Raw genomic sequence first — 26,816 nt, 5'->3', positions numbered from 1 at the left:
AATATTGGGCTGTCTTATTTATTCTCTCTCACACACAACCTGACACTAACGTGAAACCCCTTTCCTATTCAATTAAACACATTCAATGTTTATTTATTGTAAAAGCAATTGGGCTATTTTAATCACACTCTCTCTCTCTCTCTCTCACACACACACTTCTCCGCCTCATTCTGTTTTCATTTACTCGTTCGTTAGCAAGCTGAGATTCCACAGATTCTAGGGGTATTAGTATCATCACTGCGATCAAAACTCACGGCAGGGGAAGCAAACCAGACAACACACGACGTAGCTTTACGGAGCAAAAACGGGACATTGTCTTACCTTTGCTGTTGTTCTGATCAAAAGTTGTGTTCAATGGCTTTAAAATAATAGAAACGCTGCTGAAGGTTAATCCAATGTGTCTGTGTCACTTAGAAATGATTACTGATAATCTATCTTCATATTTATGGCAAAAACTGAGTTTTCATATATAGCTGCTATGACAGCTTTCGGTTTGGGCATTCACCAATGGGTAATGTTTAGATGGATTTTAGGAACCTCCCCTCGATTCTATTGGCTCTAACGGTTAAAAAGAGATGTCAATCATCAAAATCGACCTATGGGTTCCAGAGATATGGAAAATGCTCCCAGAAGTGTTTTTTTGTGCTAAATCTCTAAAAAGGTCAAATGGGCCTTGTTTTGCATTAATCTTGATACAGGGTACTTATTATATGTTATAGTTTTGATCCTAAAGCTTTTAGTCTACTAACCCATCATTCAAGGGTGGTTTTCACTATAAGTAATGTATTTTTTTTTTTTTTGGACGGACACTATCATTTACATTTTTTTACTATGTTCAATCTGAATTTACTTTAAAATAAAAACATCTATATTGATTCTGACTTTTCTACATCCAACTCACAGGTTTATCATTGCTTTGAGAAAAAAGATTATTCATTTACCGCTTTTTAGAAGTGAAGATATACCGTAATTTTCGGACTATAAGCCGCNAACTCCAAGTGGGGATGAGGTCTTAAAATCATAAAATGTATGGAAAGGGTCTTAAAAAAGGTCTTAAAAGGGATTACATCTGACTTCAGGATTCCTGCATATACATGCAGGAATCCTGAAGTCAGATGTAATCCCTTTTAAGACCTTTTTTAAGACCCTTTCCATACATTTTATGATTTTAAGACCTCATCCCCACTTGGAGTTCTAACCGGTTACCTTGGCGACACACTTTACCTCACATTGACTATATACAGTATTGATTGTCCTTCCTCCTTATCTTCCAACCATTTTGACGCAAACTTGCATTTCCCCATAACGATGTTGTTTAACAACCGGCGTAAACGGACCTTCGCGCTATCAAGCAGTGAGCGTGAGATGTCCTGTTCAGATGACGTCAGATCCAACGGGGTGCCATAAATAAACTACACAGAATCACACTACACACCTACGCAATGATTACATTCAGGCAGACTGTAGAATACAACCTCTTTGGACAATTTATAAACTTATTGAAAACAAGCTACAAAATGTAATACCTTGGAAAATACCGTTTAATAGCCTTAATTTTCGCTAAATTGATTTATCAACTTTTAATACTTTTTAAGACCCCGCAGACACCCTGTACAATTTAATATGGTCTGTAATGGACACGTGGGCACTCTAACCCTCTGATGGACTCCAACCCCAATTATAGATGTTGTGCTACTTTGTAATACCCATGGTGACTAATGTATTATACATTTGTATTTTCTGTTATAAAAAAAAAATTATAAAAAAAAGATGTTTACCAGTGAGGAGAGCTTTTGACTTTGGGAGTCTCTTCTTGGGTTCTGTTACATCTTTGTCCGTTTTCTTTCTTCTTCTCCGCTTTTGTTCAGTTCCTTCTGTAGACAAAGCCTGGGACGAGAGGACAAAAGGAAGAAAATCTATTTACAAAGTGCCTACTATTCATTTTGGGAAATAAAATCATGTGAAGTTTGGTAAAAAAAAAAAAGATCATGCATAATTTTATTTTGCTTTGTGTTAGATGTTTACTTATCAAATCATTTTAGATCTCCAAAGTGTTTCTCATCTCAGCTATTACGTCGGAAACCTCACCTGTTTTTCAACTTCTTTGGTGGTTCTAAGTCTCTTTTTGGGCGGCTGAGCCTTGTCTGCCGTAGCATCTGTTGGTGGGCTTTTAGGAGTCCTCTTTCGCTGCTTCTTGACTAAAAACAAAGAAACGTTTTTTTTTTCTTTCAAAATCTTAACTTCGTCCTGAATCAAACATGTTATGTGCCGTTAAGGGATAGCACAGGAAATGAAAACAATGTTTTTAAAGGCAGCTTTGAAAGTGGCTTGAAGATGAATTTAACCAAACGTTGCTGAAGAAAACATAAAAGTCTAAAATAAATTGTCACACTCAAATAAGGATGAAATAGCACATTCTCTTGCATTTGGGCTCACTTAAATGACACATTCTCTATGGCTTTTTTCCACTTAGTCAATCACAACAACATTAACAAGCAACCCAACTATCAAACAGCAATTGTGCAATCAAGGTTGAATGGCTTACTTGGTTTTAACAACACCAACAAACATTTTTTATACAATCAGGATGCAAAGTTCTTAAATAGTCTGGTCACATTAAGAGATAAATGCCACAATAACACAACCACTTCAGCGTTTTGATAGCAGCATGAGGCAATTCACAGATTCCACAGCTCTAGTAAACTCATACCAGCCAAGGCCAGATTTAACTAACTAACTTTCAACCAACCTGGAACTGAAACGGCAAGTGAGACTGGCTCTGAGATATTGTCTGTCGAAGAAACCAGCTTCGATTTCCTTTTCTTTACTGGGGCAGTTGTGTCCGTTGTAGATTTTTTGTGTCTCCTCACGATCTTTGTGGGAGACTGAGGCTGTCGGGGTCTTCGCTTTTTCTTCTGAGGTATGACTGATTCAGCTTCCAGATCTGGTGCAGAAGTGGTAGGATCCTAAAAAAGAAATCATTAAGAAATGTATCAACTGACACCATCCCAAAAAGGCAAAAACTTTCCAAAAACCCTAGTATAACACAATTAGGGTTTTACATATTCACATTCAAAAAATTGCTTACTAGTATTTTCACAGATTGATTTAGTATTAGAATAAATATTTGTTTCTATTTAAAAAGTTAAAAGGTCAATAAGTTGTGCGTTTATAAGATGGTTTATCATGTTGAAGCCTATTCGTCAATACAGCAGCAAAAAAAACATACTTGTTTGAAAAAAACAGCTGTTTCGGGTCGTACAAGGCTAAATGGCTTTATCCACGGTTTCATTTGCACTTCAGAACGTTTCATGGAAGGTCCCACATTTACCTGCTCCATGAACCTGTGTCTGCAAGTCTGCATTCAAATAACTCTAAATGATGCAGGACACAAGCGATCCACTGATTTGACTGAATAATCCTCACCTGTGAGGCTGGCTGCGGATGAATCACATCTTTGGAAGAAAGTGTCTTTTTCAGCAGTTTTTTCGATAATACATTTTTTAGAAGGTCTTTGCCCGTTCTTCGGCTTCCTCCTGAGCTGAGTTTTTTTCTGGGTGCTCGTGTCTTTTTCTCTGTTGAAGTGCTTTCTTGGGATTGAGGGGCGGCTATGGGGTCGGCGGCGCCGCCCAACATCAGGAAGGGAGGTTCTGGGCTGAGTCTTGATTCTGTCTCCTGGGCCTGCTCGTTGCTCGGTTCTGGCTTCAACTTCTCCAGGATGCAGGAGTTCAGGTGGGGACCGTCCTCATCGTACAGAAATGTGAAGTTCACTTTGCGCTCGTGCTGTGACATGCTGATGGCCTCCTTAGCCTGCATGACACCCATGTTCCACTGAACCTGGAGTTTACGGGGCACAGAGGGAGCCGTCTGCATGGCAGAGGGAGGGAAAGAAACATAGTTATACAAAAGTTATATAAATTACCACCCAGTAGTGTTGTTTAATCTTTGTGTTCTCCTCTGGAATATATGCTGCTAGGAGAAGGCCATTAACAAAGAAATACTTGTCTTACATTGAGGAGAGAAATAAAAACGTTTACAAACTTGATTACTAGGATGTATCGTTTTTATGTTGTAAACATTATTCATTTCCTGTTTGTGGTAAGAAAACAGAATGAAAGTCTAACTGGGATGGCTGTTTGTTTAATGCGTTTCAGGGCTGTTGTTGTTTTTTTTTTTTAAATGGCACATGCTTCTTCATTTAATATTTTGAAATGTAATCACCAGAGGGAACTTTGCATAAAACAGTTTAGGGAAGTGCAACGTTTTAATGTTGCAATTCTGTCTTAACAGCAGCACACCACATCATCTACAGGCCAAAGGAAAAGGGTGTCACACTAGAAGAATCTAATTTACCTTTTTGTGAATCTCACGGGAGGCTGGCCGTTTGTTGCGCTGGATAAGCTCCTCATATTGATCTTCCCCAGTAAAGGTCACCATGTTCTTCTCAAAGATGTAGCCTCTCTCTGGAGCGTCTCCAAAGTACTGCACGTGGTAGAGGAGGCCATACCTGGTAGTGATGGCTAGAATAAATAAAAGTAGACACACACAGGATTAATATTAGTATAAAAACAGAGCCTCTTAAAAAAAAGTGGCAGAGACTGTTTCTCACCTTTCTGTTTCTGTTTAATGTGAGTGTTGAAATCTGGGTCTGTGGTCACCATGCAAGGCCACCAGGGGTATCCTGACACTTTGGTCCAAACCAAATCACCAATAGAAAACCGGATCAGCAGAGGGGATTCTTTTTTATCCTGCGGAAACTCTTCAATGAGTTCAAGCTGCAGGAGAGGAAAAAAACAAACAATTAATCAATAAGAATAAAATAGAAACTAATCCAAGTTTCCATCACCTTTTCTCTCCTAAAAAAAATAACCAATAGTTTTTCCACACAATTTTAGACACATACATCAATATAAGTACTTTACAGTTTCCAGTATTTACTGGCAAACAGCAATATCTGCAGGAGTGCATTAAGGTTTAAGGAAATGTAGGCATGTATATCAATTTCCAACATTTCAAGCCTATGCTGAAATTTTTTTATACTTCAGATTGAGCATCAATTTCCTCAAGGTATGTGGGCAAATATTTGAATGTCAACAGATTGAACAAATGTTATTTCTCTGTCAAAATTCACTGTGAATTCAACTTTCAATGTGAGGCCTGGTAAAGTTTGTACTAACATGTATTACTCTTTATTTGGTTTAATATAATCCGTCAGCAAAAAATGTGCACATCATCAGGTTTATCTTTAAACCGGTATTAGCTAGGCATATTGTGGTTTGTAAACACGCATGACAAACAGAAGTTCTTCCTTCAATTTTGGTTTTCGGTAGATATATATTGAGTTTCTACACCTTTATTGTGATCGTTATTATTATTATTACTACTACATAGGACGGCCGCCAAAGTTTGACAGGAGAGGGGGGATTGAGAGGGGATGACATGAAGTAAATGGCTTAAAAGTAGGAATAAAAGCCAAACCTTTTCAGCTGATCCATCTACAGCTTTGGTGAGGTCAAGTGGCTCCACAGGGATAGCAGGTAGGTTTGGTTTGTGAGGTCCCCCCCTCCTTTTCTTTGAGTCCTGTCTCTTCTCAGGTCCTGATAAAGTACCTTCGGTGGCCGTGGCCAAACTGGTCCCATTGGCACAACATTGCTCAAACAGCGGCTGCTGTTCCTTGAGTTCATGTTCGGTATGAGGAGTGCAATTATGTTGATGGGTGCCATTCGTAGAAGGGGCTTCAGCGCCCTTAAGCATAGGTAGCTCTGGAGCACAAAGCTTAGGCAGCGTGTCTTGGTCGCCATTCAGCATAATGGAGGTGAGATCTTTGAGCCTCTCGTGGCTGTGGGTAATATGATTGTGGCCAGCCATCTTCTGAAGGCCATCCTGTAGTGTGGCGGCTAGCTGAGCAGCAGCTTTGTCCATTAGTAAAGCAGGGTCATTGCTCATGTCCCCCCCTCCTTTCCGAACACTGAGGGACTCTGACGGCTGCTTCATGTTGATTGGGCTGGCAGGTTCTGGCATTGAAGGCAGGGAGCTACCTTTGCCATCCATCCCATCCAACCCCCTCCAGGCTCAATACAAGGTAGGACAGAAAGTTCTTAGCACACAGACAACATACAAATATCATAAAAAAACAATTATTGGTACTCTTCATTCTGGCAATTAGTAAAATAGCATTCTGGGATACGGGCATATATGGGCATAACATTACATATTTTACAAAATGGCACTCACTTGCTCAAGTGGAGCATGAACAGAGAGCTTGGAGGCGACTGAGAAAACTGCACCTGTCACGGATTGTTCTAATCCTGTATTCTTCAATGTTTTAATAAGAAAGTGGACTCGTACCATGACCATATGTCAGAAACAACAATGCCTCTGTAAAGTAATGCCTCAATGAAATTCAGAGCTATTCGTTGATCACAACTATGATAATGTGAACGAGGTCATGTAATTATCGATTAGTCCATGCATACGAACAAAAAGCACAGTGCTGGCGGAAAGCCTCTTACCACGACAGTGTTTAACTTGGCTTTCTCCTGGAAAAGGTCTAGCTACCGGCTAGCTGATGCACAGCGGTGTGAAGAATGCAGGAGGCTGGCTGCAGGCTCCACCGCATGCAGCGAATACCCAATGAGTGGGAGGCTAGCTGTGCTGCCGCCGTATCACCGGCTAGAAAAGCCGCGGAAATGGAAGCAGCTGACAAGTCGGAGTATTGCTAATAATTGATGGATTTCAATGTATCCCACATAAGTAAAAAACGGGTTACATGGGGGTTCACGTTAGAGTGCATTGTTAATTAGCTGAACATTACATCACTTGCAACGGCTGTGTACAGTAACATTAACACAAGCATTTTTAAGATTCTAACGTTAACTCACAAAAACATTACAGAGGCCAACGTGAAATATATGGAGCCAGCAGATGCACAGCACATCATCCACAAAACAGGGCTTCGACTAAAATCTGAAGAAGCAGCCACGATGTGGGAATCTCATGGATACAATCCATGGACAAGAGTTTTCCCGTACTGCACAACCGCATCTCTGTCAAAGCTACAGTCAGCCATTACAACGCATTTCAGCAAATAGTCAAAGCCGCTTCCCCAAAAGCTAAACGCAGCCACCTATAAACTAAGGTAGAAAAACAAATACGTGAATAACTAAACACAATGGTGTACGGCTGGACGTAGTGTTTTTAAACTGTTTATCTATTATTTCCGTGGTGTACTCAATTTGCAGGCGCCATGACAGCTCGTTTCAAACAAGCTAACGGTTTTAGCCGAAGCTAACAAGCTTACAGTCAAATTGCACTAGTGTTAGCACAGTCAGCTAGCATTCAAGCTAGCAGGTCCTCTCTTGCTAAAATGGATGGTCGGGGCGAACAAGTGTACACGCGAAAAACTAACGCCGGCTAATGTCTCCAGGGTTGACAATAACATGAAAGACAGTCTCTTTGTGATTACCTGTTGAATCTCCTCTCGGTCGTTATAGTGGATACATGTCCGTATTCATTCTGGAAAGCAGAGGGATTTCATTCAAGTCGAATCAAAAGCTTGCGGGAAACTCAAAATCTCCGGCCAACCAGCGCGAAAAATACTCACTTCCGATTGGTCGGCAGCAGAGAGAGGCTCCAACCGGTCCTTTCAAAAACCCAACCGTAGGAAGTAGCTGCCTGACCCGGTGTCTCCATCTGTTCTGACATAATTTCACAACGTTTACATTATTATTTAATACTAAATACGATCACTGTATGTGTGTGTTTCTTACACCACTTATTCACTACTAACATATGTTGTTAAAAGTATACATGTATATTATGTACTGCTTAATATCACTTTCTCCTACCATATCAGCATTAGGGCTTCAACAAAACAGTCTGAAATATGTAAAATAAAAACATTGAATTAGTGCTTGTATGTTAAAGAATATTGCCACTTTATGACATATTTAAAATAGTTTTTTGAAAGGGAGGAGGCCTATCATTTTTGATGGGTACTCATTTAGTATAAATATTCATAATAACAAAAATTCCAACAACTTAAAACAAATTGCAAATGAGATAACATATTGAATTTGCAATATAGTGGTCAATAGTTTATAATCCTGCTATTTGATTTTGATGGACATAAGGAAGAAGTCTTTACATTCAGCCCACTTATCTTATGTCTTATGTGATGCAATTTATCGTAAGCTTTTATAAGGGAAAAGTTGCTACAATAAATCACTAACCATGTTCATGCAGTATCTGTATACTAAGGTCGTGGTCTGGTAATCTATGTTCTAATGGTGGATTCCTTAGGGTTAATTCATTAGGAGTGGATTGCAGTCTTCTAGGATATGCTGTTCCTTGTCTTAATTAAATAACCGGAGGCCAAACGTTAATTGAGGACCTATAATTACATGTTGATCTAAATTCCTCTTCCTGGCAACGACCCGGTCATGGCAGAGCACAGAATCACATGCTTCCCTGCTTGTGAAGTAAATGCAAGCTGCAGTACCAACAGGGGAAACTGAGGAGCGTGAAACTAAATAAAATAATACAGACCACATCCGGAAACCTTTGCCTTTCAAAATAAAAGACACCATTCTTGATGGAGTATTCCAACAATGAATGACATCGGGTGAGAGATGACTTGAGCATGTGGACATCTCATCACATAGATATGTAACGGTAACTTTCACACAAAATAAGAAGTACAACAAAAATGATGTTGGTTGCTTCAATTGAGTTTTTATGTTGATGATTGTGCTCTGTGGGAGCTTACTGTTTTTGATTCATTCATTCAATCTTTATTTCAGACTCAAGGTCAATGTTGGGTTGATGTTAAACAAAGCAGAGGACAAAGGTGTAAGGCCAGGTTGTGTTAAGGTTAAAAAGGGGAAACACAAATCAATTGGGAAACTATTTCTAACACAATGTCTGCATGCTACAAAATGTAATAGTCTGTTCATTAAGAACTCAGGATGTGGTTCCTTTTACCCTTGTAACTTAAAATGGTTGATTACTGGGATTCTCCTAAACACCCTTTGCCAGTAATTTTTTTAGGACTCTTCTGTGTTATTGCTGGTCCTTGATTTGTATGTATTCTTATTTTATTTCAATTCATATGTCTCAATATTCGTATAATAATTTGTCCTAAGTAAAGCCAATGTATAATACCTTGTGTTTTGTGAATTGTTTGTGTTTTAAATCTATTACATTTGTTTCCCCATTGTGTTTTTTGCAGCTTCTTATTTCTGTTGTTTTGTTGTGACCATTTTGAGTCTCCTTGTGGTTGTTACATGTCTGTTTTAGTAACATTTCGTAGGTCCAGGGCAGGCCAAGAGGCCCTTGACACATTTGCCCTGGGAAGCCCGTCCAACACGGAAACACATGCTTTTATTTTTATAAACAAACCGGAAGTCTTTCATAACCTCAAGCTGCTTAACAATAACCCCAGTTTGACGTCAGTCGGGAGCCGGGTTCGGTTAGCTGTCATCTGCGTAGAAGGGAAGGGCATGACATGGACCGAAATTTTCCGGTGTACAGTTATCCATGCGTAGTAGCTTGTTAAAAGCAAACAAGTATTTTTGGGGGTGTTATTTCTTCATGTGACAAAGTTAGCGGTTTATTTCGTATTGACTACGCACTGGCTAGCTAGCAGGCTAACTAGCTCTTAATTTACTGTAACTGTTTAAAGGAGTTCAAACAGAAAGCCTCCGCATGGCGTTAATCCTGTTGACGAGGTCCCGGGCACCTTTAATGAAAACATCCAGGTCGTTGAAGAACGAATTCAGGAAAAGTAAAGGTAAGACTTGATTATGATCATTTGTTATGCTGCTTTGTAAGTTACTAAGTGTTAATAATGACTGGTATGGAGGCGAGCTAAAGCTGCGTAAAGGCTCTATTGCACGTAAAGCTTTTGTGTTATCAAATTGTCGCCTGACTCTGAACCGCACCTTTTCTGATATAAGGAGTCAAAACGTGATGGCGGATTCAGGTTATATGAGGACAACCCTGCTTTAGCTGTTGAGCGCCCCCCTCTTTCTACTGCAGTCTGTGAGGATGCTCCGTGTTATGGCAGGCAGGATTACATGTTACTTGTTAGACGCTTTTCTCCAAAGCGATTTACATACTCAATACTGTGGGCAATCCCCACAGGAGCAATTTGGGGTGAAGTGTCTAGCCCAGGGACACAACGACATGCTGACTGCAGTGGGGTTTGAACCTGTGACCCCCTGATCCAAACACCAACTCACTAACCCACTGCGCGACACGCCGCCCATGCTGGTTAATCAGACAGGATCCTGTCTGTTTATCCAGCATCCACAAGAAACCTGTTTATTATGACTATAGAGACGAAATAAAGCCAGTAATTAACAACTATCATGATCAGTCCTGTATGCAGGAGCCTTGGGTTGGCCATGTTTGTGCTTTTGGGAAGATGGTGGGTGTCTGAAGGTGATAACCCAGCATAATATTTTAAACTGCCGGTCATTTATTATGGTTTCTACTTTGCATGAAGGTTATATTGCATAAGGTTTAGGTTTGTCAGTTCTCGAGGCTCTGCAGCTTGCACCCATTCTGATCAATAAGGAGCAAAACATGATTTGGGATGCAGGACAACCTGGCGTCTGTTATTGCTGCAGAGCGCCCCCTCCTCTCCAATGCAGCCTGTGAGGATGCTTGTTGTTAGTGCAGGCAGGTCCCCCTTTTAAAATGAGCATTCACAAGATACCCGAATATCAAAGCAAGATGTTTTTGTTGGATATAAAAGGAATGACACAATTTTTTGTGCCGATTTTGTGATCCTGTAGCACAGTTTATCTAGATTGTATTCATATTGTTTATGTTTGGACAAGCATGGGAAATGTTGAGCCACAAGAAGGTTGAATCGAAAGAAGCAAATGCAGAGCCCGGTGAGGATGTTGTGCATTTTCAAACATGTGACTTATCTATTTGAATACACAGAATATGTCTCACCATTTGAATTATGCAATAAGATATCATGGGTTAGTTTTTTTAGGGGTGTTATTCTATGCACATGTGCACAATAAATGAATCTCATACAAAGAGAAAGGATGCTTTGTACCAGATTTGGCTTCTAGCTACTTTATACCTGCAGTCCCTGGGCAGGAGGACACAAACACTTCACAGGTATCTTTTTGCTACCTTTACAGTGTAATCCAAGCTTTTAGTATTTCATAAATTGTCTCTGGGTGTATGAAAGTATAGTGGAAAATTATGCAAATCATTGAGCAATCATTTTTGATCAACAAACACAGTTATTTGTCACGTATTTAACACATTAAACTAAACATGCATTCCTGGTTTCTCAATTCATTTCCAAGAAAATGACAGGGTCACAATATACTGTATGGCAATATATGTTTTTTTTGTACGATCTTAAACTGGGCAGTGGTCAAAGTAAATGTGGCTGCAGACCAACTCAGTAATTTCCTGTCATAAATTAATTGATAAGGTTTGCATGTTAGCCGTTGTATAACCGGCATGGATATTAAGGTCGTATATTTCCCTGCACACTTTGTCTTAAATACAATGTGTAACGTGTATCACAGTTGTCAGGAAGAAGATATTCGAGGTCAAAGCTCGAGTAGTGTGATTGCATGTCTCTTAGTTGGTGCATTAAAGCTTTACTTATAAATAGATGAGTAGGTCATAAAGGGAATTTGCCTGACTGAGGCTGAGCACTTGGCTTCGGGCCCAGAGTCTCAGACGAATTGTGGTGCTTTCACAAGGAAAGGTCAGTGCCTCTCCTAAATCTGCCTGAGACAGGCTGAGCGTAGTTTCCCCTTTCTTTACGTCTCTTCCGCTGACAGGAGAGCTTAATTACATGCAGCTAGTGTGGAGGACACTACTATATTCTGGTACAATAATAATAACCAGCCAAAGAGTCAGCATTTAGTTCCTTAATAATAGTGACCAATGGGCTACATTAACTCTTGAACATTGATCAGCTTGCAGTTTTTGCAGATTGGATTTGAAGCAGTCATCAAACTAAGGTTACAAGGTCAGAAGTAGTAAAGGTTATGGCATTATCTAACGCAGTGTAAATAAACTACAGGAGAAACGATAAGGTTTTCATTGTAATAAAGTGATGGTAAACATGCACTGTTGTACAGTAAGTGTCCTATTAGTTATTGTTTCAAGGTGCCATATGCTACAATATGAAACAGTGTATATCTTTTTATTAACTTATTCTATGCTTGTTTAAAGCCCTGTTTACACACATTTAGCATTTCTGCTTGAAAATGTATATTTTGGTCGTCTGTTCACTTATTGTCAGTGTGACCGAGAGCGTTGTCAAATGGGAAATGATGACCCAGAAACGTCATATTTGATGGACAGTGTGACAGAAGATACTTCACATTTGAGAGCCACTAAAGCCACATAGACAGAAAGTCTTGCATATCAAAACGCACACAGTCTGCACGTTGGCTTAGGAACATACTGTCCAGTAAACAACTATTTTTAGTTTATGGTTTGTTTTTAAGTTGCCAGTGTGTACTGTAAACTATATTACTATGTTAATAGTAGCTATGTAAAATATATATAATCAATTTTAATTAAGCTCATAATGGCCCTGGATTTAGAGCACAATGCAAGGAATCATCTTTGGTGGGAGATGTCCAGTTAAAGAAATTATTATGGCCCTACCAGCAATCCTATGAATTGCATAAGATCCAATCTAAGATGTTAAAAGAACCTGTATGGATCGTTTTTGTGCAACACATCATTATACTTGTTGAAATGGCTGAGAACCAAAGTATCAACTTGTGAGTTGAGCTGGCTCCAGGGTGCACAAACACACGAGGAAGTGATTTAACACAAAACAGACCATGTTTTTGGTCAAACATCAAGCAGCGATCGCATGTAATGCCAAGCAGGCGTAGCAGGGCATGACTAGGTCATGACCTTTCAAGGCTAGACCCTGTTTAAAAACAAAAAGGGGTCAAAACCGAAGACCATTGTTATCATAATCCTACCCAACACCAATTAATACAGAATACTCTTCTGTTAGGGCTGCTCGATTATGGCAAAAATCATAATCTCGATTATTTGGGTCAATAATTGATATCACGATTATTAAAAACGATTATCCATTTACTTTGAACATTTATTGGGAAAAAAATGTGAAGAGTATTTTTTTAACAGTTGATTACCCTGAACTTTAAGTATAATTCAACTGAAAAACCAATACAAAAAAAAAGGTTTTACATTTAAAAAATAATCGTTTTATTTCGATTATGTTGTTTTCATAATCGTTGCAAGCCAAAATCGTAATTGCGATTTAAAATACGATGAATTGAGCAGCCCTATCTTCTGTAGAAATATTACATCTGAGATGTGCAGATAAATAAATAAGGTAGTAGTGCTTTGATTTGAAATCAAATGTTAATCCCATGCTAAAGAAGTTTGTTCTGATTTGATTTTCTGTGGTCATTAGAGAAAAAACACTAGAATCATTTTCAGTTTTACTTTACTAGAATATGGTTAAAGTTTGTGTCAACATTTCTTCTTTATTCTGCAAGTTTGTGTCTACACAGTAAGACATGAATGATTGCCAGAGAAACAGAGAATGCAATTGCATAAGTGAAGTTAACTTTTTGAAATAAGTCTCCAGAATTGTCATTTCTCCACTCTGTATAAACATGCGTCTCACGTTGTTGTTGCTCCTTCTGGGGTTTCTATACTTTTTTCCATTAAAGGCATTTAAGGGAGAATTTTCATTGACTGAAGCAAGGGCCTAACAATAAAGGGTGTTATATACACTAGTGCTTTATTTTAGGTTATATGCTGACAATCCATGATAATTGGTTAAATAATTAAAAACCAAACCCTATTTTAAAATTCACACAAGGTTTAGTATTGCCCCCATGGAATATTAAAGGTGGGGTAGGTAAGTTTGAGAAACCGGCTGGAGATACACTTTTTGTTATATTCCATGGAATGCTCAAACATCCCGATAGCAATGAATATCTTCAGTGCTTTGACAAAAAATCCATAAAAAAATGTCATCTGGAAGCCGTAGTACTGTAAAAAGCACGACCAATCATCTGAGCCGGCCCGGCTAAAATAACTGGATGGCCTACCTGCCTGTCAGCCTTCCATCTGTGCACAAACTTATCTCGTGCCCTCATTGGTCATGTGCACGTTCGTGTGTGTTGGAGGAGGGGCTCTGTAAGGAAGTGGCAGATTTTTTCCGGCTGTGTATTTTCAAATTCTAGCGCACTCGAGCTGGTTTCTCCAAAATTACCTGCCCCACTTTTAAGTACTCCTTTTTTAAGATATAAGGTCCTCCTAACGGTTGTCAATGTGTTAAAGCAACACATCAACTAGCAGGAACACAGCTAGTATAGTGGTATTACCTAGTGCCATACATCTGTACACTTGTTAAAATAAACATATTGTCTTGTAGCTCTAAAGTGTATCCATTTTGATTTATGATAGTTGTGCAACCAGAATTACAAAGTGAAAGTGAAAAGTGAAATATCTTTGACTAAATGTGAAAGCAAAACGGTAAAACCCCCAAGAGGATCAAACCCAGAGGACTGAGGTTATACTGCTTGACCTGCTACCGGGTTAGCTAATCTACTGTATTTCTAGCTGTTTCTTTCTTTACCACATGAGGCGGCCGCTCAGCCACAAAGGTGACACTGTTCCAGTAAACTCTGTCCTGCTGGCGGCCGGCCACCGCCTGACATGTTCAACCAGGCCTCCCTGGATCCACTGCAGTGGGCCATGTGAGCGCAGGAGGGAGGGCGTGGTTAGGCCATGTGCTCTGACCTGATTGGTTGAAAGTGTCTCACTACTCCACCTCCTCTCTGCATGTACATCACACTGAAGGGGGCCTCAGGGGTTTGGGAGCCCTGTTAGCCTCCCAGGGTCAGGGTGGCCTCCAAGACAGATCAGTGTAAAGACAATAACAGAAGAATGTAGCACCTCATTTGTGTGGAAGAGGTATTTGCAGATACATAAAGTAAAATAAAGATATTTATTCATATCAATTAATATTACTAATGCATTAATGTGTACATTGTGTTTTTGTCTGTAGATGTAGATGTATTACTCTATGCAAATGTTAACTCCTTGTATCTGTTGGATAGTTTATGGCATGGCATCATATTCCATAGGATCATTATAGGTACTAAAAAGTACCTCAATATTGCAGTACAGAAGTACCTGCTTAAATTCTACTGCCACAATTAGTAAAACATGAATGAAGATAGCAGCAGACTGTAGTTATACATTCTTAGCTACACTATCACTAAAGGCATCAGGAGGGACTTCACGTTATATGACGTTATTGCATATCCAGTTACAAGCGCTGCTTTGGGGTTTTGCTCAAGTCATTACTGGGTCAGAGAAAAAGTAGCATTAAAGTATCAGACTGGTTAAAACCTGAATATAGCTGCTGAAGTCCCTCAGTTTCCTCTATGTAGTTTTTCATGCCCCTATCTGTCTAATGACTGGTTTCCAGAAGATGGCTGCTCATGTTGTTTTTCTCCTCCTTTCAGGGAAAGTACAAGATGGTGCCTGTTTCAACTGCACAGCGCTCAGACTCTCCAGTCAAAAGTAAGCCAATCAAATGCTACACTGTCTATATGTCCCGCACACATCAGAGAGAAGCTTATATTGGCCTAATTTAAAACCAAAGAATTTAAAAAGGTCTTCCGTGCGGTATAATATTACATTTTGAGATTTGCCCTCAGTTTCAAAGGACTTTAAAGCTTTTGCGGTTTTTTGGATTTTGCTATTATGTAATAAAAAAAAGCCCCCGTTCAAGCCTGGTTCAAATGCTTGCAGATAAGTGACCCATGTTAAATCTTAGATCTTAAACTTCAAAGTCATCTTTTGAGGTGTTGTTTTTTGCTTATTTAGTCGAGTATACCTTTACTGTGCTTTTCTGAACCTCATTTTAAAAGATTGCAAACTAGGCCAATTTCACAAGAAGTGTTTACCAGAATTTAGAAATCATCAAAATATTCATAATATGTTCATGTTGTGAAAAACTTTAATTCCTATTCATTTAGAAAATGTTGTTCCAATAGGCTATTATGTAGAGGTTTTTTATAAACTGACTGATATTGTATTCTAATAAATTTGATCTCATAATTCTTTAAGACTTAACATGTCTTTGTTCTAATTCTCTTTATCTTGGTGTACTCTTAGACTTGATGGGCTCCGGCTGGGCAGTTTGGCCCAGGCCTCTCCCTCTGGCCCTTCCCTCCTCCTGTCAGATGGGTACGTGGGCCCCAGCCAGAGCCCGGACTCCCAGCGCCTCCACTGTGCTTTTATGTTGGGGGCCTCCTCTTCAGCGTACCCCGCCATCACAACAGGGCCCCAGTGGACGTTAGCCCGACCGCAGGACATCCGAGGTGTGAGGTGGATTCACACCTCGAGGAGGAGATGGGACGACTCCAAGGTGGAGAAGTCCCTGCGTATATTAAAGGACAAGAAAAAGACGATGGAGGAAGGCGGGCCGGTGTACAGCCCCATGCAGGATTCAGAGCGCGTGAGGAGGTCCGTCCGACAGTGGATTGTAGACGAAGTCAAACACTACTACCACGGCTTCAGGCTGCTGTGGATCGACACCACCATCGCTGGGCGCATGCTGTGGCAGGTGCTGAACGGACACCCGCTGTCCCGCCGAGAGAGGAGACAGGTGAGGCCTGCAGGGGAAATATCCTGTATGAAAGGTTCCTCTGGAAGACATATCTGTTAGAATGATGCTTTCATTAAATGTGTTTATTTAAAGGGACATGCTTTTTTAATAATGCGACCCTCACATTCACACACCTATTAACATTGTTCCACATTTGGCTTGTAAACAGCTCTGCTGGAGTATTGGGTTTTCAGTTATTCTTTATTCGGTTCCTTGTACTGAAAGCTGACGTTCCAAAAATAAATGCATTAAAGTATAGTTATTTTTTGCTAAAAGGTCAGAATCAGAATGTAGGTAATCGTAAAGGTAAAAGTTACGACCACAGTTAGCTACAGTCGGAGCAGCCCTAAAGTATGAGGTACAGTAGGTGTATTTTAACACCATATATCTTCCTTCCTTACAGTCTTGATGCAGCATTAACTGGTAAACCCCTCCCTTGAAGAGCATTACAATTATCCAAGCTTAGCAACTTGGCTCAGCACAGCATGTATGGATGTATGGTGTCTTTTTGCTTGGAGGATGCAGCTAGCCTTTTAAGATTGTATCATGTATGTCATCAAGTGGATATGTTTGAGTCTCCAACATGATTCTCTTTTTCCAATGAGTCAGCTGGAAAACATTAAAAAGACCACAAAACATGTCTCTTTCAAACATTTCATGTGGCTAACTTTAGCTGAAATAGCTAGAGCTGCCAAAATCTGTTGACATGTAATTTGCTAGTTGCTGGCTAGAAGTTTAGAAACCTGCTTTACCCCTGGGTTGTAAACAGCATTATGTGCTGTGTGGTACAAGGAAAGCTTGACAGAACAGGGTGTCCACGGGGTCTTAAAAAGTATTAAAAGTTGATAAATCAACTTAGCGAAAATTAAGGCTATTAAAAAGTATTAAACGGCATTTTCCAAGGTATTAAGAAGGTCCACAGCAACGACAACATGAAACACCCTTTCATTGAATGAAACGACATGTCGGGAAACCCCCTCCAGGCGCACCGTAAAATGCTGCTTCTTATTTTAAGTTTCGATGACTTGCTCCGCTCTGTGGGGGGGGAGGGGGGTGGGTGGTAAGAGTTCACTAAGCCAAACTATATCCGGTCACAGAGATCTGCTATTTTAAAGTAAAGTCAACACATATCGACCCCTAAATATAGTCTATATCATATACTCCTATATGGCATTACCCCGCTGAAGCTCACCAAAGTTTAATATATTTCATAGTTCAAAGTTTTGTCAATTGTTTTGTTTATTGGTCAAATACTGGTTTCTAATGGTTTCTGAGGAGTCTACTGGAATGAAAGAGCACAGAAGCAAACAAGCAGCATACTGCATTAAACCTGACCTTCACAGAGAGGTCAAAGTTCATGTGGAAAGGAGGCATCAGTAGTCTGTCTGCACTCTGTGTAGTTTTGCTATCTTACAATCAATATAGTAAATGTGAGGTAAAGTGTGTAGCCAATGTAACCGGTTAGAACTCGAAGTTGCGATGAGGTCTTAAAATGTATGGAAAGGGTCTTAAAAAAGGTCTTAAAAGGTATTACATTTGACTTCAGGATTCCTGCATATACCCTGCAGAAGTAAAAAAGCATATCAGGCAGGGCTTAGCAAACATACATTGCCGGTAACATGTGACCACGTCTGGTAAGTAAATGAATTCTGTCAGATATTTGAACAGAAACAAAGTATGAATCAATCAGCCATTGTTTCCAGTGAAGCTTTTTTTCCAGTCAGAGTTTACAGAGTAGATTAGCAGCATGAGTTTAAAGACCAGAGATGACTTCAGCACTAAAAATGTCTGACAGCCCAGACATCTTGTTCTGTACGGTTTAATCCATAGCTTCTCAAACCTAATGGGATCAATTAAAGAAATTGGCTACAGTGTGAGTGTTTACTAACCAGGCGCTCAGCAGATTGTGCTGTGTGGTTAAAGCTCTTTAGGAAGAGGCTTTATCTTTGAAAATAAAACTCATTTAACTTTAGCTTCACACAAAGCGTACATTAGCCAAAGTGTCCAAGCATTGCTTCGGTGGTTGATGCTTCCCAAACAGCATTCCTTGAAGTAAACAGTAGTACGTATTTGCTTAAAAGGAAAACAGCTATTTGATGAAATGTTGTTAAAGTGCTTTTTGCCGTGACCTGCCTCTTGCTTTGAGTCGGCCTGCAGTCAGGGAAGTTGTCTGTATTGATCCCGGGGTTACTGCAGTACTCTGATGCAGGTGCGGGCACTCAGGTGTTATTTCAGGCAAGATGAGCAGTTCAGACCAGGTGACTTTCATAAGACGGGATGCTACAGACTTAGTGGACCCACTTGGCAAGTTGTGAGTGCGGCTGCTCTTTAAAAGGCCTCTGCTGCTAATGCTGTTTAACTAGATATATCACTTTTAAAATAATGTTTGACTGATAAAAACTTTCCTTGAACATTCGAAAATGTACAGCAAAGTATTAACAGTTGGGCTGGTGAATACACTACACACTTTACTAAAAAGCCTTAAGAGAGCCTTTCTTTACAAGGATAATAATGAAATACTTGCTACAATAAGTTCATAGCAGGAGCATATACAGGAATGTACAGGTGTTTTACTTCCAGACATGGCTGCAGAGGCGTGTTTACAATGCAGTTTCACAAGTTATACTGACACAAAGATAATGGGACCCCTCGTGCTTTGCAAAGCGATGGCACAACAGCACAAAGCAGAGCTGAAATACGCCTGGTCCCTTTTACAGTGAGCCTTTGCTATAACCATTAAACCTCCCCCACCCCCCCATCTGCACCTTTTCAAATGCGGCTGAGCACATGTCCTGAAGTCCATCTCCACCCCATTCATCTAACCTGCAGCGCCATCGCCTACTTAATCTCCTCCTTTCATATTCCATTTAAGGCTTCTTCTATTTTAATCTGTCACCCCCCCTGCTCCCTCCTTTTGATGTGGAACTCTGGGAGATGATATACATGTCAATGGGCAAGCAGACAAAGGCCTTTTCACTCAGGCCGGCCGAAACCCTTCACCCTACTGGTCCGCTGACATGCAGGAGGAGAAAAAGGGACTTGTGCTTTGGCCTTCTCTACTCTCTTTTCTCTAGATGGTTGGTTGGGATTGCGTCTCTGGACGGCCAGTAAGCCACAGTTGGACAGCAGAACAATAAAGTAGACTAGCGTTAGCCTGGTACTTCTATACTCTGAGGATTGTTCAGGGTTGTGCTTCACAAATGTGTCCTCACAAGGGGACAGTTCCTGAGCCTTGTGAGGCAGAATGTTCACTTTGGTCTATAGAAAATGACGCAACATTGAATTAGGAGGTTTCTGTTGCCCTGGGGATGTATGGGGTCTAAAAAAGTGCTGAGTGTAGAAACTAGAGGGATTGAGCAGGGTGATTGTACCAGGAGACAAAGGAAGAACAATTTTGTTCACATATTTAGCCTGTCCCCTCACTGCTGCCCCCTGCTGGAGGTCTGCTGGGAATGAATGGTGCTTCAATGTAAAGCAATATTTATCAATGAAAACCAACACAACACAAGCAGACACTGGTTTACATTGTAATATAATGTGAATACAAGTGCACATGGGTATCAGTTTGTGAATACCACACAGTACACACACACCTGTTTATTCCATATATCCACATAGTCCAATTGTACAGTACAGTATTTTTTTCTACTCTACACTATTTAATTTGACATGGTCTTTTATCTTATTCTAATTTATATGAATACATTTGAACTATTCCTGTCGGTTTACTCACAGTTTAATTGTATTTATTTGTATTTCTTTCTTTATTTTCATTGGAGGTTGCCTTAAGATCTCATTGCCAACAAAGTTGTAGTTGTGGTGTGTATGATAATTTGAATAGCATAGAATTAGCAATAGAAAAGCATTTGAATATTTGAAACCAGTCTCATTTTAAATAATTTCCAAATGTCCTCATTTCCTAAATGTAAAGGCAAGACAAGGCAAGTGTATACATACATACATACATACATACATACATACATACATACATACATACATACATACATACATACATACATACATACATACATAGCACCTTACATANGAAGGGCACCAGCCTGAAGACGTCGGCACATGTTCTGAGGAACTGGGGAGAAAACATTGGAAAAACTCAAATTAGAAGGAATTATTTTCATATTTACACTGCAGTATGGCTTGTATTCATGTATTCTATATAACTGTTGGGTTTATTTTATTATCTTTGCTTTTTAATGCCTGTTTTTAAGTGCCATTGTATAATGTGTTTCTGCTGTATTTCTTTATTTTAGTTTGTAAAGCACTTTGAATTGCCGTGTGCTGAAAGGTGCTATGTATGTATGTATGTATGTATGTATGTATGTATGTATGTATGTATGTATGTATGTATGTATGTATACACTTGCCTTGCCTTTACATTTAGGAAATGAGGACATTTNTATTATCTTTGCTTTTTAATGCCTGTTTTTAAATGCCATTATATAATGTGGTGCTTTACAAAATAAAATAAAATACATTTAAGAAGAAATACAGCAGAAACACATTATATAATGGCATTTAAAAACAGGCATTAAAAAGCAAAGATAATAAAATAAACCCAACAGGTATATAGAATACATGAATACAAGCCATACTGCAGTGTAAATATGAAAATAATTCCTTCTAATTTGAGTTTTTCCAATGTTTTCTCCCCAGTTCCTCAGAACATGTGCCGACGTCTTCAGGCTGGTGCCCTTCCTGGTGTTCATCATCGTCCCCTTCATGGAGTTCCTGCTTCCTGTAGCTCTGAAACTCTTCCCCAACATGCTGCCGTCCACCTTCGAGACAAAGTCAAAGAAGGTAATCACGCTTTTCATTTAGAATAAATCTGTATGTGTTTCAGATCTTCATTGTATTCCAATTATGGCTGAGACACAGTAACATCAAAGACCGCAACTAACAATACTTTTTATAATCAAACCATCAGCTATGGAGTGTCATGTCATTGTTTTGCGATGGATTTGTTTTAATATGGCAGTCCATTGACAACACGTTGACATTTGAATGATTAAAAACAATCCTCCTTCGTTTGAATCCTGAACCTTCACCCAGGATGCTGATGAGGTAATCTGGCTGTTTGTGTTTAATCATCCCAACAGAGGTTAATCCTAATTACAGTCTGATCCACAGCACAGGTTCCATCACCTACTTTTCTATATAGTTCACATTTGGCAATGCTTAGAATAAGGCAATGTACATTTCCTGTTTCCATGTTTTTACAAATTATAAATACTAATATATTTATCATATTTCTTTTGTTTCTCAACCAAAATGCACAACTATTGGAGAACTTCTTTTCCCCTGGTATTATTGTTGTATAAATGGTTGATAAATGAGCAATTTCTTCTGACAGATTTACCTCCCGTATAATTTAAAACAATACTTGCAAGACTATTACTGACAAGAGCTTAAAGATATTTCTTTCATTCTATGGCACTCTATCATATAACAATTTTGGCAACACCACGTTCAACAAAATGTCTTACATTATAGTTTTTTGAAGAATGGGGAGTTTGATTTGATAGCACACATTGCATTTGTTTTTCAGGAGGAGAGGTTAAAAACGGAGCTGAGGGTCAAACTGGAGATGGCCAAGTTCTTGCAGGACACCATCGAGGAGATCGCTCTGAGAAACAAAGCGGACCAGGGCAACGTGACGGAGGAGTTCTCCACATTCTTCCAGAAGGTTGGTGTCGGTGTTTACTGAGGCAGAACATTAGTCAAAGCAGACTCAGTACCGCCCTCTGGTGGTCAGAATCAGAATACCTTTATTAGTCCCACAGAGGGGGAATGTACGTTGTTACAGCAGAAAAAGAGCCAACGACGGCTTAATGTTACATAATGTTACATGCATAAAAAAGTATTAAAGTAAAAAAAAAGTTATAATATCGTAAAAAATAGAATAAAATAAAAAGTTACCCAATTTACAAAATACACATGGATTTACATGGAAACAATAGGCGCGTTCACACCAAGTACTTTTCCCAAAAAGGTTCCTGAGAACTACGATTTAGTTGCGTTCACACCAAAAAGTCCCAGGAATTAAATTAGTTCTAGAGAACCTTTTTTACCCCCTTTTCAGTCGGACTTTCGTGGGAGAAAAAGGTTCCTGTGTCTGATTGGCTGGGCGGAATGCAAACCACGCCCCGTCAAACTCCCAAAAACGTTTGTGAAGCCGCCATTTTATTATCCTCGCATTAGCATTATTAGCATTATCATTCGCCCAGCGCAGAAACGCAGAGAGACTAACTTATGGCAACACAAAATAAAACATGGGAGCGGTGGAGATGAGGAGTTGTCGGCGTTCTGGAGATTTACTCGGACTCCCAGCAGCTTCTACTGAAGCCAGTCCCCAACTCCGGGGACTTCCGGCCGGGGGATTTTGGGCGGCAGTATACGCCGTGAAGTTGTTTGCGGCCTGCCAGTAAACCCAAAGCAGAAGAAGAAGAAGTGACGTCAGCGGCTTCATTTGCCTAATCCACCCCCAGGAACTAATTTCCGGTGNTGTGTGTGTGTGTGTGTGTTGTGTGTGTGGGTGTTGGTGGGTGTTGTGTGTGGTGTGTGTGTGGTGTGGTGTGTGTGGTGGGTGTGTGTGTGTGTGTGTGTGTGTGTGTGTGGTGTGGCACAACTTTACATTAACATAGTGACATATGATAAGTAAACTAACTTAACCTACTCTCTCTCTAACATATGGTCAAAGACAATACCTCAGACACATAGACACACACTCAGCGACTCTAACCTCTCTCACAACCACAACAGACAAACACAAACTAAAACTCATCGGACTGGCGAACAACTAATTCACCACTCTCTCTATAACACACAACTACACAGCACACCACGACACACCAAGACACACGCACGACACAGCACGCAAGCACCACGCCACGCACACACACACCGCACACACATCCGTCAGGTTGTGGCATGTGTATACATATTGGGCAGCAAGGTGTGCCTTGTTTCCTTCTCCTAGGAGTACTCTCAGTCTTGAGAGGTCATCAACCTCCTTGAAACCTGGGATTACAGAGTTTAACTTGTTCCAGTAAATGGCTCCTTACTTGGTTGAATGTTTGGCACTTCAGGAGGAAGTGCATCTCTGTCTCAGTCTCACCTGTTGTACAGTGACCACATGTTCTGTTCTCTTTTGGTTGCCAGGATCTTCAGGATTCTTTCACTCTGTCTGTATTAATCATTGACATATTATCAGCTTAACCTTTAAGGTTGTGCAGATTCATTTGGAATCATGTTTCTGGCAACCTGTTGATATTTACTCTTCTTTTAGTGTTGGTGTTCAGTAACAACATTGGATATCTCTTAATATTTATTTTTGATTAAAGGAGAATGTAAAGAGGTGTTAAATCCACCCATACACTTTGCTTTTGCTATTCTTTTAGTTTTTACTTAAATATCAATGAAAATACCTTTTTAAATAATAGCTTTATGGCCTTGTTGATTATTTTCTTTATCTCTGGCAGCGCTTATGAGATCATATCTATCTCATGCATCAACTCAGTCTGTCATACACGTGCTTTCAACACTTTCTCTATTGATTTACAGTTGACAGAGGTGACGTGATGCAAGATATGTAGACATTTTCTAAAACTGGTAAAAAGAGGACAGCTATCTGCTCAATTTGAATTGAAAAACAAGGCATGTTCTAAAATGTCCCAAAAAAGCAATGGAATTGGAAAATGTTTTCTTCTGGAGGGAATGCATTCAGCAGGTTGGCTAGGCCTTAAGGGCACAACATATATTGGAAGGAACAGTGAATATAAATATAACTTTATTTATGTACAAGAAACCTCCTCAGGGTGACTTTAAGTACTACTGTTTCTATTTAAAGCAAACTGTTATTTTCACTGTTGCTCGAGAAGTGCTCCATCTGAATTATGGCAATCCCTGCACTGTGTTCTGCTGTCTTACGTATTTAGAAGAAAGGAACTTGAATTGAATTGGGGAAAAAGCACTCTAATATATGAAGTGACCTACATAATGTCATTTTTACTACAAAAGCATTTTACAACCTTGCTTTGTCATCCAAAATACCCCAGTGGGATATTTAAAAAATCCTGTCATGCTAGTGCCATGTAAGTAGACACAGCCATAACAAAGAAAGAATGACGCTGTTAAATTGTCTGGTGTTACGCAGGTTGAACGACGAGGCCTTTTGAGGTCACAGTGTTGGGAAAACACATTGCATATTCACTACAGCATGAAAGGACGGTGACCTGTGTGATTGTTTCCCTCTCGTCTTATCTCTCGCTCTGTCTCAGCTATGTCTCCATTGTGTCGTGTGATTGAGAGCATTTCAATGACAGGAATCTTGTTTTGTTGAATAGCGCAGCCTGGTCGGACACAGATGCCAGGACATTCCTGGAGCTGGTAGTCTTTCCTTTTGGCAACCTCTTTCTCCTCTACTCTACTTTCCATGAATTTCCTTCATTTCCACTCCTCTACCCTCCTTTGCAAGCTTTACTTCTCCTAAAAGTGACAGTCACAGAGGAAGAAAGGGAGGAATAGAGCATGTGTCAGTGTTTTTTTTGTTTGCCTGCATGCTCAGTGTCCATGTATTGTTCAAAGAAAGACTACCTGCTTTTCAAATCCGCAAGTAATGCACTATTCATTGTGTACACCAGCCTTGTTATCCCTTCTGAATAAGCCACACCACTTCACAACACCTCGTTACCATTCATTACATGTCACCCTACTCCCTGACACTATGTCATCCAGTATCTCATTTCTCTCTTGCATGTCTCCATTTATCAGTAATTATTCGATGGTGGAATATTGCACGTATCACAGTCTGCAGCGATAGCAGCCCAAAGCTCTTCTCCAGGCTTTGTAACTCTCCAACAGATGGCAGTGTGAATCGCTCTATCGGCACGGACCCGCTTGGGATGACTGTGTGTGGATTAATGACATTCATAGAGTCAAGCAGACGCTTCATTTGCTCTTTAAACAGACAGGGTGAGAAGTTATTGACCTCTTGAACACTACATTTGTATTTAAGACAATCATTTTATTAATTTCTTAGGCTGTATGACTACCTTGATTATATATGTTGTACCTACATGCTGAAACACATTAAAGTAGTACAGCTAAATGTTCTTTTATGTACTGTGGGCCATGGGTATCAAACCCTTTAAGCTCCTGCTATAATCCATGATATTTAAAAATATTTATTTTTATTGGCATATTATACCAAGACTTATTTTAAAAACAAAGTATGCGATTACTTTTTATGACATTTTATAGCATGTAATAATAGGTTAGCTAATAGGTTTTTAAGACCTACAATATTTTTTAGGAAAAAAAACACTTTGACTTTGTGTCGCTTTTTTATTGGCATATCTAATTTTTCTGACATACTATACTATGTGTTTTTTTGACAATGATATACTATTTTACAAAATGTTATAAATTCAAACTCAAGGCATTAAGCCACTTTATTGCACATGTCCTTCTCATCCTTAGTGGAAATACAAATAACATTGCGTGTGCTTAAACAACGCTTGGCTACACAACATTTGTGTGAGCTTCCAGTAAGGCCTTTAGAAAGCAAACCTGCCAACATAACGTTCGTCTGACGTTTGCTGTTTCTGTTCTTGTTTTCATATTTGACGCTTTTATTGCCCTTTGTGCTGCAGCTTTAGTGTAAAGTTCCCTGTAGGGATAATAAAATAACTGTTATCTGTCTCTTTCTAATCTTATCTTATCCTGAATTTGGTTTGAGTCCAGATAACTTATGTCATCAAATTGTAAAAGCCATGTTTTATGCTAGGCTCCACAATCTCACTCCACCAGCTGTTAACATGTAGTATACTCTGCAGGACAGACTGTCTGTTAGACTGGAGACAGTTTGGCTCATGTTGGCGTTTACCCAGTGGTGTCACTCAGGTATTTACTTACTTCAGCTCTTTATTAGTTTTCCATTATTACACTCTCCCCTACAGCCCTCTGGCCACAGTTAATGGCCTCGCGGGGACATGGTCACTCATTCTGCTCCTTGTTTATTTGTTATTTGCTAGGTGAGAGGCAAATCCCACAAGTCTGGTACACACTGTATGCATTTGTCAACTTGTAATTGTTGTAGTGTACCAGATAACAGACAAACAGTCTCTGGGGG

General features: G+C 39.7%; 2 protein-coding genes across 7 annotated transcripts in view; one reads left to right on the top strand and one right to left on the bottom strand.

Moving 5' to 3' along the window:
- Positions 1-1,374: 1,374 nt before the first annotated feature.
- On the bottom strand, positions 1,375-7,582 carry LOC104955704 (histone-lysine N-methyltransferase NSD2-like). The gene is made up of 9 exons (XM_010783092.1): positions 7,466-7,582; positions 5,479-6,071; positions 4,610-4,775; positions 4,354-4,520; positions 3,427-3,867; positions 2,750-2,966; positions 2,089-2,198; positions 1,779-1,887; positions 1,375-1,412 (listed from the first exon to the last, which is right to left on the bottom strand). The coding sequence occupies exons 2-9, from the start codon at positions 6,049-6,051 to the stop codon at positions 1,375-1,377; spliced, it is 1,821 nt and encodes a 606-aa protein (XP_010781394.1). The 5' UTR covers positions 6,052-6,071; positions 7,466-7,582.
- Positions 7,583-9,447: 1,865 nt separating this feature from the next.
- Positions 9,448-26,816, top strand: part of letm1 (leucine zipper-EF-hand containing transmembrane protein 1) — a 54,712-nt gene continuing 37,343 nt past the window's right edge. For all 6 annotated transcript variants that reach the window (XR_799473.1, XM_010783010.1, XM_010783008.1 and 3 more), the window contains exons 1-5: positions 9,448-9,790; positions 15,522-15,579; positions 16,177-16,669; positions 21,341-21,484; positions 22,233-22,370. Coding sequence is in view for 5 of the 6 variants with exons in the window: in XM_010783010.1 (XP_010781312.1) it covers positions 9,706-9,790; positions 15,522-15,579; positions 16,177-16,669; positions 21,341-21,484; positions 22,233-22,370 (918 nt within the window). In the remaining variant the exon portion in view is untranslated. The remainder of the gene's footprint in view (positions 9,791-15,521; positions 15,580-16,176; positions 16,670-21,340; positions 21,485-22,232; positions 22,371-26,816) is intronic.

Source organism: Notothenia coriiceps, unplaced genomic scaffold (assembly GCF_000735185.1).
Source record: "Notothenia coriiceps isolate Sejong01 unplaced genomic scaffold, NC01 NC01_scaffold00024668, whole genome shotgun sequence".
NCBI lineage: Eukaryota > Metazoa > Chordata > Actinopteri > Perciformes > Nototheniidae > Notothenia > Notothenia coriiceps.
The sequence above is the reverse complement of the archived record's forward strand: the minus strand, read 5'-3'. Positions and strand labels throughout refer to the sequence as shown.

Coding starts and splice junctions, on each gene's coding strand:
- LOC104955704 (XM_010783092.1), bottom strand. CDS start 6,051: ATGGATGGCAAAGGTAGCTCCCTGCCTTCAATGCCAGAACCTGCCAGC. Junction 3,868..4,353: donor CCCGTGAGATTCACAAAAAG/GTAAATTAGATT, acceptor TCTGCCATGCAG/ACGGCTCCCTCTGTGCCCCG. Junction 1,888..2,088: donor CCAAAGAAGTTGAAAAACAG/GTGAGGTTTCCG, acceptor CTCTCGTCCCAG/GCTTTGTCTACAGAAGGAAC.